The 12,500-nt window shown below is 46.1% G+C and overlaps 1 protein-coding gene across 1 annotated transcript in view; it reads right to left on the bottom strand.

Annotated features, from left to right (window-relative positions):
- The window catches only part of anapc1 (anaphase promoting complex subunit 1), a 38,346-nt gene that overhangs the window by 16,759 nt on the left and 9,087 nt on the right, over positions 1 to 12,500 (bottom strand). Inside the window, 15 exon segments of the mRNA XM_079280685.1 lie at positions 1 to 7; positions 354 to 472; positions 746 to 885; positions 979 to 1,065; positions 1,345 to 1,523; positions 1,628 to 1,701; positions 3,154 to 3,190; positions 3,671 to 3,749; positions 4,817 to 4,965; positions 6,371 to 6,462; positions 7,740 to 7,879; positions 8,293 to 8,397; positions 8,595 to 8,669; positions 8,748 to 8,879; positions 9,512 to 9,567. The exon segment at positions 1 to 7 is cut by the window's left edge and continues 124 nt beyond it. Of these exon segments, the coding sequence (XP_079136811.1) occupies positions 1 to 7; positions 354 to 472; positions 746 to 885; positions 979 to 1,065; positions 1,345 to 1,523; positions 1,628 to 1,701; positions 3,154 to 3,190; positions 3,671 to 3,749; positions 4,817 to 4,965; positions 6,371 to 6,462; positions 7,740 to 7,879; positions 8,293 to 8,397; positions 8,595 to 8,669; positions 8,748 to 8,879; positions 9,512 to 9,567 (1,471 nt within the window).

Here is a 12,500-nt window from a genome sequence, read left to right as displayed (position 1 = left end):
GCGCGGCCTGGATCAGGAAACATTTACAGAACACAGAACAAAACAAAACCATTAAATATCTGCAGATTATCTCTAAATAATTATATGTTTCACACGTTAAAATCCATATTTATCACTAAACAAAGAAAAAAGAACATTAGAAAACTAAGTGAAGATCATTTTCTAAATCGTTTAAACAAATCGTATACACACACACACACACACACACACACACACACACACACACACACACACACACACACACACACACACACACACACACACACACACACACACACACACACACACACACACACACACACACACACACACACACACACACACACACACACACACACACGTGTCCTCCTCACCGGTCAGGTTGAGTTTGGGGACGGGTAACGGTTCGGTCGGTACCGGCTGATAGGAGAAGAGTGTGAAGAGGCCTCGGCCCACCGGGAGAGCCATGGTCCTCTGACACAGCTGCAGCAGTCTGGAGACATGAGTATGATGTAATACATACATAATAGATACATATAGATACATATATATATAAATGGAGGCTCCATATGTTATATATATTGAACTATTCACATGTTTCAGCCTCTCTCCTCCTCCTCCTCCTCCTCCCTCCCTCCCTCTCCCTCTGTTGTTTTGATTAAATATCACTATGTTAAGCTTCGTTTCGACTGCTTTTTCTGATGGAACACATGATGTGTTCAAGGACCGTCGTAAAGATGATAATCTCAGGAGAATGACCACTCACTTGTTCTCCTTCTCCTCTATGTACTCGTGGTCAGAAACCTCCGGTAGCTGGACAACACTGACCCGGACCGGCCTGGAGCTCTGCAGGAGCCTCCGGACCTCCTGGACCCTGAGATCCTGACTCCAGATCAGTCCTGTGACCTGCAGAGGACCACACGTCACGTGACAACACAAACATCAACAAGATCTGATAGAAAAGGTTCAGAGTGATCCTGTTTACTGTGTGTGCGTTACCTCCTGAATGATGTCCGACATCCCGTCTTCCTCCTCGTCTGCCTCTGTGGCCACCGGAGGCTCCAAGGACAGACCTGAACCAACAGACTGCGCGCACACACACACACACACACACACACACACACACACACACACACACACACACACACACACACACACACACACACACACACACACACACACACACACACACACACACACACACACACACACACACACACAGTTTTATCTCAACAACCTCACTGCTTTTTTGAGATTTATTTCAGACGAATGTCTTTTCATTTTAGGGGGAGAATAGCAGCTACTCAATTTGTATTTATTTATGTCGGATTATTTTTCTGATGTAACTCTGGATAGAAAACTCACGGCTTTGCTCTTGGCCAGGGTCATCTTGTGGGCTTGTTTGGTCAGATCCTGTCGCCCAATCAGCAGACAGACCTCCTCCGACCAATCGGAACACGGCTGCTCGCGGCAGCGGTAGATGGCCTCTCTGATGGGCAGAGCCACGCCAAAAGGGACCGACTCCAGGTCCTTCAGGGTGAACCCTAGACCAGAGAAGGAAGGTTATGAACAAGATGTCTACAAACACTCCAGACTCCAGGTCCTGGTCTGAATGTGTGCGTTTTGAATTGGTGTGAAGCTGTCTCACCTTCTGAGGTGAGCCAGACCACCAGCTGCTCAGCCAGAGTCTCACAGGAAAACTTCACCTTCACACTGCTCTGTCTACGAGAAACACGAACATTCAGCTACAACGAATTAACGACAGAATCTAGTGAGAGACAAATGGAATAAACATGGAATATGACAGCCAGACATCAGTCATCAAAGTGAGCATTTACAGCAACACGCCGAGAAACGCCGCAACGGGCCGAGAAACGCAGCAACGGGCCGAGAAACGCAGCAACGGGCCGAGAAACGCAGCAACGGGCCGAGAAACGCAACAACGGGCCGAAAAACGCAGCAACGCGCCGAGAAACGCAGCAACTGGCCAAGAAACGCAGCAACGCTCAGAGAAACGCAGCAACGCGCCGAGAAACGCAGCAACGCGCCGAAAAACGCAGCAACGCGCCGAGAAACGCAGCAACGCGCCGAGAAACGCAGCAACGCGCCGAGAAACGCAGCAACGCGCCGAAAAACGCAGCAACGCGCCGAGAAACGCAGCAACGGACCGAGAAACGCAGCAACGGACCGAGAAACGCAGCAACGCGCCGAGAAACGCAGCGACGCGCCGACAAACGCAGCGACGCCCCGACAAACGCAGCGACGCGCCGACAAACGCAGCGACGCCCCGACAAACGCAGCGACGCGCCGACAAACGCAGCGACGCCCCGACAAACGCAGCGACGCCCCGACAAACGCAGCGACGCGCCGACAAACGCAGCGACGCCCCGACAAACGCAGCGACGCCCCGACAAACGCAGCGACGCCCCGACAAACGCAGCGACGCGCCGACAAACGCAGCGACGCGCCGACAAACGCAGCGACGCCCCGACAAACGCAGCGACGCCCCGACAAACGCAGCGACGCGCCGACAAACGCAGCGACGCCCCGACAAACGCAGCGACGCCCCGACAAACGCAGCGACGCGCCGACAAACGCAGCGACGCGCCGACAAACGCAGCGACGCGCCGACAAACGCAGCGACGCCCCGACAAACGCAGCGACGCCCCGACAAACGCAGCGACGCGCCGACAAACGCAGCGACGCGCCGACAAACGCAGCGACGCGCCGACAAACGCAGCGACGCCCCGACAAACGCAGCGACGCGCCGACAAACGCAGCGACGCCCCGACAAACGCAGCGACGCCCCGACAAACGCAGCGACGCGCCAACAAACGCAGCGACGCGCCGACAAACGCAGCGACGCGCCGACAAACGCAGCGACGCCCCGACAAACGCAGCGACGCGCCGACAAACGCAGCGACGCCCCGACAAACGCAGCGACGGAGCGATACTCACTATCGCCTCTCCAGGTTCTAAGTGGTACTGACAGACAGGACGGGTCGGGGCTAGCTGGTTAGCATGCTAACTTCATATCTCTTTGCTGTAACGTCAACACTGTAACCTCTTCACATTGTGGTGATGTTGGTTCATTGTTTTAATGTTGAATGTTTAACTTTCAGTGGATTGAATGTTTGTATTCTGTACAACAGACGAAGATCAACTGTAAATTACCTTCTGTAGTGCAGTTCACTGGTGCTGTACTTCTGACCTGAGAGAGAGAGAGAGAGAGAGAGAGAGAGAGAGAGAGAGAGAGAGAGAGAGAGAGAGAGAGAGAGAGAGAGAGAGAGAGAGAGAGAGAGAGCGAGAGAGAGAGAGAGAGAGATACAGAGAGAGAGAGAGAGAGAGAGAGAGAGAGAGAGAGAGAGAGAGACTCAGATCCTCCTCCTCTCATGTCCTCCTGCAGTAAAACCTTCCAGTTTGTAAAGAACTCTCAAACCTTCACTGATTGGTCGCTAACGTTTGTCAGTAAAAAATGAATAAAAGCACTTTAACTCCGGTTAAATGACATGTTGTCCCCGATGAGTGAAGCACTTCATCTGTGTGGGACCACTTTTGTTTCATTTGGTTTCGGAAAAAAAAAAAGAAAAATAAATATCCGCCCACAAAGTCAATGAGCACGTGTTTGAGTAGAAAAGAGCAAAACAAATGGAGGAAATCAGGTGACACACACACACACACACACACACACCTGCAGAGAGCTTCACCAGGTACTTTGATACCGATGTTGAAGTTGCGTTTTCATCTCCGACGATGTAGAGAGCAAAACTCTGAGGAACAAACAGACACAGACCATCAGCTTCACTCCTCGTTCTATCTGGGAGACAAGACGTCTACAGCTGCAGAACATTTAGACACATCTTCATTTATATATATTCATAGACGCGCATTTGTTTATTTCACATGCACATAAAGGTGAACTATGTTGTGATTTAATGTGAAGGGTCTCATCAACCCAACATGTCATGCATTCAGCCTGTTTACACTCTGAGCTGTACTCTCTGTCCACAAGTACAGTCGTCATCACCTCCATCATCCTCCAGAGAAACCCCACACACACACACACACACACACACACACACACACACACACACACACACACACACACACACACACACACACACACACACACACACACACACACACACACACACACACACACACACACACACACACACACACACGGTATAATTGTTCTTTATGTTCAGAGAAATAATCCGACGTGCTGCAGATATAAATGGTCGCCTGCGTCTCAATCAGAGCTGAACTCTTCAGCCTCACCGCCTCCGATCTGAAGGATCAACGTTTTAAAGAGACAGACGCTCGTCTAAGTCCAGAACAGAACGTCAGCGCGGACCTTTAAACCGCTCTTCACGAACCTCATCTGGAGGAGCAACGGAGCAGGAAAGTCCCGGATCAGCACAGAAGAAGAAAGGGAGCAACTATAACTTTGAGATCACGTGTTTTTACCACCGATACTCATGAACAGATCGTTGATGATCCAAAGTCACAGACTCAGATCTCTTTGTTTGATCTTAGCAGCTGGTCTACAAGGATCCAGACCACCGACCCACAAATCATTTAACGCTCTGAAGTCCGTAAACCAACAACACTAAATGTCGTCTTTCTACTGATGACACAAAGCATGGAACCGCTTGTTTCTACCTTTCTATTCTGTCCGTCTCTGAACTATCAAATCAAGAGAAACAAAAGACCCAGAGACTCAAAGAGTCCAGATGTCAGTCCAGTGCTCTGTTCTGTTCCACTCGGCACGCTGTGTCTGATCTCCACACGTTACAGGAGGTGATCAGAGAAACATTAAGACTTCAGTTGGTACCAGAACCAGCAGCCTGGTCCTCGTACAGATGCCGGGCAGGCAGGGGAAAGGCGGGCTCTCCTCTCCTCTCAGGCAGCCGCTGAGCCAGCTGAGCACACAGGGAGGCTCCGCCCTCAGGAAGGACGGCCGCTGCATCTGACCAATCAGAGCTGAGGAGACAAGGAGCCAACAAATGAGTTAACAGTGAGGACATAAAGCTACAATGATAAGATAATCCTCCACTAGTCCCACAGAGGACCATGTACAGCACATGTGTCAAACTCAAGGCCCGCGGGCCGAATTCGGCCCTCCACGTCATTTTATGTGGCCCGCGAATCCGCCAGCAAAAAAATATTTAATTAAAAAAAGATTTTTTATTTTTTTTTGGAAAAATAATTAAAAGTTAGACTTGATAATAAAAGTATCCCCATGGTCGAAATGATGAGATAGCATGTTGTCTGTGTACCGACATTAAAACGATCACAACAGGTGGACAGGAGAGGCAACAGCCCGTAAAGAGGTTTTCCAACGATTGAAAAAGATCCACAAATAATCCCAAAATGTCCACGAAGAGAAACATTGATGCAGAGGGAAGAAAATGTAATGAAAGATGTGAAAGTGAAGACATGTTTGTGCTTCAAGGAGAACAACGGGTCTGTCTTCTGTGTTATGAGGCGTGTCGGTGATGAAGGACACAATTCACGATGTCGGCATTTTGACACCAAACACGGAGCTAAATTTAGCCTCCAAGAAAAACATCAAACTGTCCAAGAACTAAAAGGCAGACTGCAATCACAGCAGAATATATTGACACAGCTACAGCCCAGTGCATGCTGAAGGTATGTGAGCAGAGCTACGACCAGATACAGACTTTTACAAATGTCAGTTTGTGAAGAAACGCCATCGCAGACGAGTTGATGAACGAGCAGCAATCTAACAACACAGCAGCTGAGAGACGAGCAGGTACTTGTGTTTCTAATGAACTGTTGATGAAGCACAGACAACACGGATACATCATCTATCATGTTCATCAGACCTGACTCTCAGTGAGCAGCTCTTGGATGTAGCTGCATGCACAGGACGACGACAGGGAGGAACATTAGTGATGCAGAGAGGTGAACAAACAGCTTTGAACAACGTTAATGTCAGAACTTGTGTTTGATATTTGTCTGTTATTTTCTTTAATAGTTTGATCTTTGATAGAGTCATGTGGGTTTCTGAACCCTCAATTAAAATGATTTATGTTATAACAACAGAAATGTGTTTAAATATCATTTTTCATTGATATAACTGCATGTACAATATGTTTACACTTGAATAAACAATAATCAAATGCAGAGAGAGTTATTGAACAACATGTTAGGAGAAGTTAGTTACAGTCTTACAGTTACAACCGGCCCTGTGAGGGACCGTGATGCTGATGTGGCCCAGAGAAGATGAGTTTGACAGCCTGATGTAGAGGATCACAGCAGCATAGAGCTAACACTAACGGGGTCAGAGGTGAAGACCCCCCGACACGAGGGGGCCTTCCTCGTCACGTCCAGTCCCTGACCTGAGACGTGACATCAGACTCACTCTGGTCTATGACGCAGCTCTCAGTGAAGCCACGGATCAATGCCGGGTAGTCTCTCCAGTACAGATCCACATACTCGTCCAGCTGGAGGTCTCTGCACACAAAGACAGCTTCATGAAATATGAGTATTTATGTGAGGCGTAATAATAATAACCTTATCGATAGCACCTTTAAAAACTGAGTTTACAAAGTGCTTTGACAGAAAAAACAGCAAAAGTGAGCCAATAAGAACAAGAACAGCAAGCTCAGAGAGACGGTCCATAGAAACACACGAAGAAACTAATTACATTCAATTCATTTTAAAAATTACAATTTTGTAAAATAATTTGGTAAAATCAAACAGAAATGAGTACGGTAGAGTCTGGTGGATTTGACGAGAGAGAGTCGGTCAGCGAGGTAAAGAGGTGAAGATATTCTCAGTACAGCGCGAGGGATTCCCCCAAAAACCTGCTTCTGAAGGAGTGAAACCCGGAGTACGGATCAGGCCTGGAGTTATCTACTGGCTGTACTTTGGTAGTTCTGGAGGGAGACGTCGACATATATCTATATCTACAAACAGATATATGTAGATATCTATGTATCCATCTCCACTTCTAAACATCAGCACTGTCCCTTTAAGAGCTGGGCCTGAAACGTCTCCTCTGTGACATTTAACTCGTTTCTGATCACTAATTAAAACTCACGTCTGAGTAATTAACAGACGTGAGTCATGACATCACATGATCAATAGTTCTTCATCCATCTCACACACATTTCAGCTGTGTGTGTGTGTGCGTGTGTACACGTACGTACGTACGTACGTACGTACGTGCGTACGTACGTGTACACATACATACATGTATACATATATATGTATACATGTATGTATGTGTACACGTACGTACGTACGTGCGTACGTACGTACGTACGTACGTGTACACATACATGTATACATACATATATATGTATATATATGTATATATATATACACATATATATACATATATATATATATATATATATATATGTATATATATATATATATATATATAATGTTTTTACCGTTAAAGCAACAGTTGTGGTGTTTCCTGTTAATTGTCAGCGTTACTTTACTCCTACATATATAAAGCAGCAAAAGCAAGGCAATAACAACTATAACACACACGCACGCACGCACGCGCACACACACGCACGCACGCACGCACGCACACACACACACACACACACACACACACACACACACACACACACACACACACACACACACACACACACACACACACACACACACACACACACACACACACACACACACACACACACACACACACACACACACACACACAAACACACACACACACACACACACACACACACACAGGTGGCTGTTACCTGGCCAGCTGCTGCAGCAGACAGACCAGCGACGAGGCTCTGGCTCTCTGCAGCTCGTCCAGCTGCAGCTCCTGATAGAGCAGGTGGAGGACGTAGAACAGAGCCGGGATGTGAGGGAAGAGAGGAGCCGCACTGTCCATCTTCAGAGGGAGAGGAGGAGGAGGAGGAGGAGGAGGAGGAGGAGGAGGAGGAGGAGGAGAAGGAATGTAGTGATGTATAGAGGCTCCTGGTGGTTTTAATCCCGGGACGACATTTAAAAGAAGTGAAAAGGTTCCTCCAGCTCATCGTTGCTCGTGTTTGCGCGGCGCGCTTAAGAGTGAAAAGCTTACTCGGGACTCTCAGAGAGCACTTCCCCAGGGACCAGGTTCCTTTGAGCAGCTTACAGTGTCCCTGAACAGGTTCCTTCATCATGTGCACACACAACAAGATGAAGAAGACCAGAAGCAACACGAACGTATTCTATTCTGACATATATCACTGACCGAGTCAAACAAAGACACAAAACCAGACAACACGCACGAGAAGCTCAGTGAATCCAGCCAGAGAGACTTACGGAGGACTGGCCTGTGGGGGTCTCTGAGGGGAGAGGGCTGCTGGAGCAGACGGGCTGAGAGTTCATCTGTCGGTGGTAATGAGACCCCAACAAGTAGTCCAGGTCCTGCAGGGACGGAGGACACACAGGAGTGTGTGTTCAGCACATCAAATACAGAACATATACATATACATACATACACATATAGTAGTTGAGATAATAAAGAGTGAAATCACAACAAACAGGAGGATGAAATCAAGTGTCAGGTTGCAGGTCTGCCAGTCAGATCTGGTACTTTGATGGATGCTCATTGTGTCACAAACCTCTTCAGACCCTCCGTCAGAGGGACGAGCCTTCTTCGCTGCAATCACCGGAGAGAGCGGCACTTCAAAGTGCAGCTGTACAAAGAAGAGCAGCGACGTGAGTTCAAAGTTCAGCGGTTCTTTTAAACAACACTTTTCCCGCGGCCGACTCACGCTGCGCGTCCAGGCCAGGCGCTCGGTGTTGTAGCCCATCAGCGTCATGAAGCAGGTGACGAAGAGGTTCCACTCTGCGTGGGCGCTGGGACCTCCGGGGGCGTTGTAGATGTTGTACCACTTCACCAGAACCTGCGCGACAACGTGTTATAACAACATTATAACAACCACGTTACACATGTGTCGCACAATGACAAGGCAACGGCTCGGCATGGCGGTTACAACATGTTATTATGCAATAGGTTCAGGGCTCATTGATCCATAACGATCAGTTTATCACGATCAAGATTCAGGTTTCTCACAATCAAATGAACACCATCGCCTGCAGAATAACAGCTTTAATGACATGAACCTACAAACTCTGGCTTTTCATGTGCACTGAAGAGCCCTGAATGTTTTTTACAGGATCTGGTGAAATAAAAAGGTTTATTTTTGAGTAAATATCACAATTTTAAGCGTCATTTTTGTTGCTTTTTTCTGACAGAAGCGTTTGTTGAACACACGATGTGTTCAAGGACCGTCGGAAAGATTAAAACCTGACGGTAATGAGGGTTTTCACAGCTTCTGGCGATTGTGTAAAGAAAACAAGCTTTTTAAAATCCCACTAGAGGATTCTGGGGATTTAAAGAGTTAAATGCTCAGCTCATCGTTTATACATAATCATAGATTACATAATCGTGGAGCGTTGACGCGTCTAACGATGTCTCTCCATGTGATCTGGTGTCTTGCGGTCGTGTTTAGGATCTAGCAGAAGTTCCACTAACCTTCATGGCAGCTTCCTTTGGCAGAATGAAGCGAACGGCCTGAAGGCATTTCCTCACTGAAATCAGAATCAGAATCAGAACCGTTTATTGCCAAGCAAGTTTTCACCTGCAAGGAATTTGTCCTGGCGGAAGGTGCATAACATTCAACAATAAACAATAACATTTAACTATCGAATAACACTTAACTGTCGAATAACACTTAACTATCGAATAACACTTAACTGTCAAATAACACTTAACTATCAAATAACACTTAACTATCGAATAACACTTAACTATCGAATAACACTTAACTATCGAATAACATTTAACTATCAAATAACACTTAACTATCGAATAACATTTAACTATCAAATAACACTTAACTATCGAATAACACTTAACTGTCGAATAACACTTAACTATCGAATAACACTTAACTATCGAATAACACTTAACTATCGAATAACACTTAACTATCGAATAACATTTAACTATCAAATAACATTTAACTATCAAATAACACTTAACTATCAAATAACATTTAACTATCAAATAACACTTAACTATCAAATAACACTTAACTATCGAATAACATTTAACTATCAAATAACACTTAACTATCAAATAACATTTAACTATCAAATAACACTTAACTATCGAATAACATTTAACTATCAAATAACACTTAACTATCAAATAACATTTAACTATCAAATAACACTTAACTATCAAATAACACTTAACTATCGAATAACACTTAACTGTCGAATAACACTTAACTATCGAATAACACTTAACTATCAAATAACACTTAACTATCGAATAACACTTAACTGTCGAATAACACTTAACTATCGAATAACACTTAACTGTCAAATAACACTTAACTATCAAATAACATTTAACTATCAAATAACACTTAACTATCAAATAACACTTAACTATCGAATAACACTTAACTGTCAAATAACACTTAACTGTCAAATAACACTTAACTGTCAAATAACACTTAACTGTCAAATAACACTTAACTGTCAAATAACACTTAACTATCAAATAACACTTAACTGTCAAATAACACTTAACTGTCAAATAACACTTAACTATCAAATAACACTTAACTATCAAATAACACTTAACTGTCAAATAACATTGAACTATCAAATAACACTTAACTATCAAATAACACTTAACTGTCAAATAACATTGAACTATCAACAACAGTCAGCACAGTGCAGGAAATAGAAACATATTTGAAATGTACAATAAGATATGTAATATAGGATATGGAATAAAGTGCACAGAAAAACAGATTACAGGACCGTAAACCAAGTGAAGTGTATGAATGTTAAAAGTGACGAGTGTGTTTAAATAGAGAGACAGGGATGTGCAGGGAGAGACCAGAAGGAGAGAGACCAGAAGGAAAGAGACCAGAAGGGGAGAGACCAGAAGGGGAGAGACCAGAAGGGGAGAGACCAGAAGGAGAGAGACCAGAAGGAAAGAGACCAGAAGGGGAGAGACCAGAAGGGGAGAGACCAGAAGGGGAGAGACCAGAAGGAGAGAGACCAGAAGGGGAGAGACCAGAAGGGGAGAGACCAGAAGGGGAGAGACCAGAAGGGGAGAGACCAGAAGGGGAGAGACCAGAAGGGGAGAGACCAGAAGGAGAGAGACCAGAAGGAGAGAGACCAGAAGGGGAGAGACCAGAAGGGGAGAGACCAGAAGGAGAGAGACCAGAAGGGGAGAGACCAGAAGGGGAGAGACCAGAAGGAGAGAGACCAGAAGGAGAGAGACCAGAAGGGGAGAGACCAGAAGGGGAGAGACCAGAAGGAGAGAGACCAGAAGGAGAGAGACCAGAAGGGGAGAGACCAGAAGGGGAGAGACCAGAAGGGGAGAGACCAGAAGGGGAGAGACCAGAAGGAGAGAGACCAGAAGGGGAGAGACCAGAAGGGGAGAGACCAGAAGGAGAGAGACCAGAAGGGGAGAGACCAGAAGGGGAGAGACCAGAAGGGGAGAGACCAGAAGGAGAGAGACCAGAAGGGGATGTCCTGGGGATGCCAGAGTCAGTGGGGGTCCCGGGCTGTTAATGAGCCCGACTGCCGACGGTTTGAGAAACAGAGGACAGAAAGGAGGTGAAGACGGAGAAATTAAAGACGCAAGTTTAACAAGTATGACATCATCGCTCATGGCAGGTTTTAACGCAACATGTTCTAGACCCGAGCCGTCGTGTTCTGCGGTTCGAGACACTCGCCGATGGCCGTGCCTGTAGTCATTTTGTAACAGTTTACTTTCATTGTTCATGACAAGAGGTCGCACACTGCAGCACACCGCTGGTCTACGACCTCAACCTCTCAGTGTTCATGGTGACGTGATGTGAGCGGATACAGCAGCACTGAGCAGTTTCTTAAAGTAGTTCTCAATGAATGCACCACTATGTGCTTCCATCAGCTTTGGATGAAGAGAACTTTTAAAAATGACTTTTCCTTCCTTCAGTTTTTCGGCCGCTTCTTCTCAAGGAAATGAAACAAGCAGCAACACAACAGTAATCAGAGTCACTGCGTCTCCTCACGACTCCGACCAATCCGCCTCCTAATCAACCTCTTAATTGGACATCCAGAGCGGGGAAAGGTCGGGGGGGGGGGGGGGGGGGGGTAAATGCCATTTCATTAGAGGGAGGAAAGCCTCGTCTGGAGGGTCGATTACTGAATAATGGGGAGCGACACACACACATGAAGCTGGAGGCTTTAAATAAAGCAGACGGGATGAAAGAAACACGATGAATATTAATTATTACTGAAGTCTTCGGATCTGCTGAGGAGGCAGAAAACCAGACTTTATAAAAGTTATTCGTAAGAAAGTCAAGATGTCCGTCAGAAACATGAGGAGGAGGAGGAGGAGGAGGAGGAGGAGGAGGAGGAGGAGGAGGAGGAGGAGGAGGAGAAGAGGTGATTCAGAAGAAGAGATTCTTCTGTTCCACGTCAACATGTTACACAAGAAAAGACAAAACATT

This window comes from Melanostigma gelatinosum (genome assembly GCF_949748355.1).
Source record: "Melanostigma gelatinosum genome assembly, chromosome: 12".
Classification (NCBI taxonomy): Eukaryota; Metazoa; Chordata; class Actinopteri; order Perciformes; family Zoarcidae; genus Melanostigma; species Melanostigma gelatinosum.
Note: the sequence above shows the minus strand (reverse complement) of the source record. Positions and strands in the feature narration are given on the sequence as shown.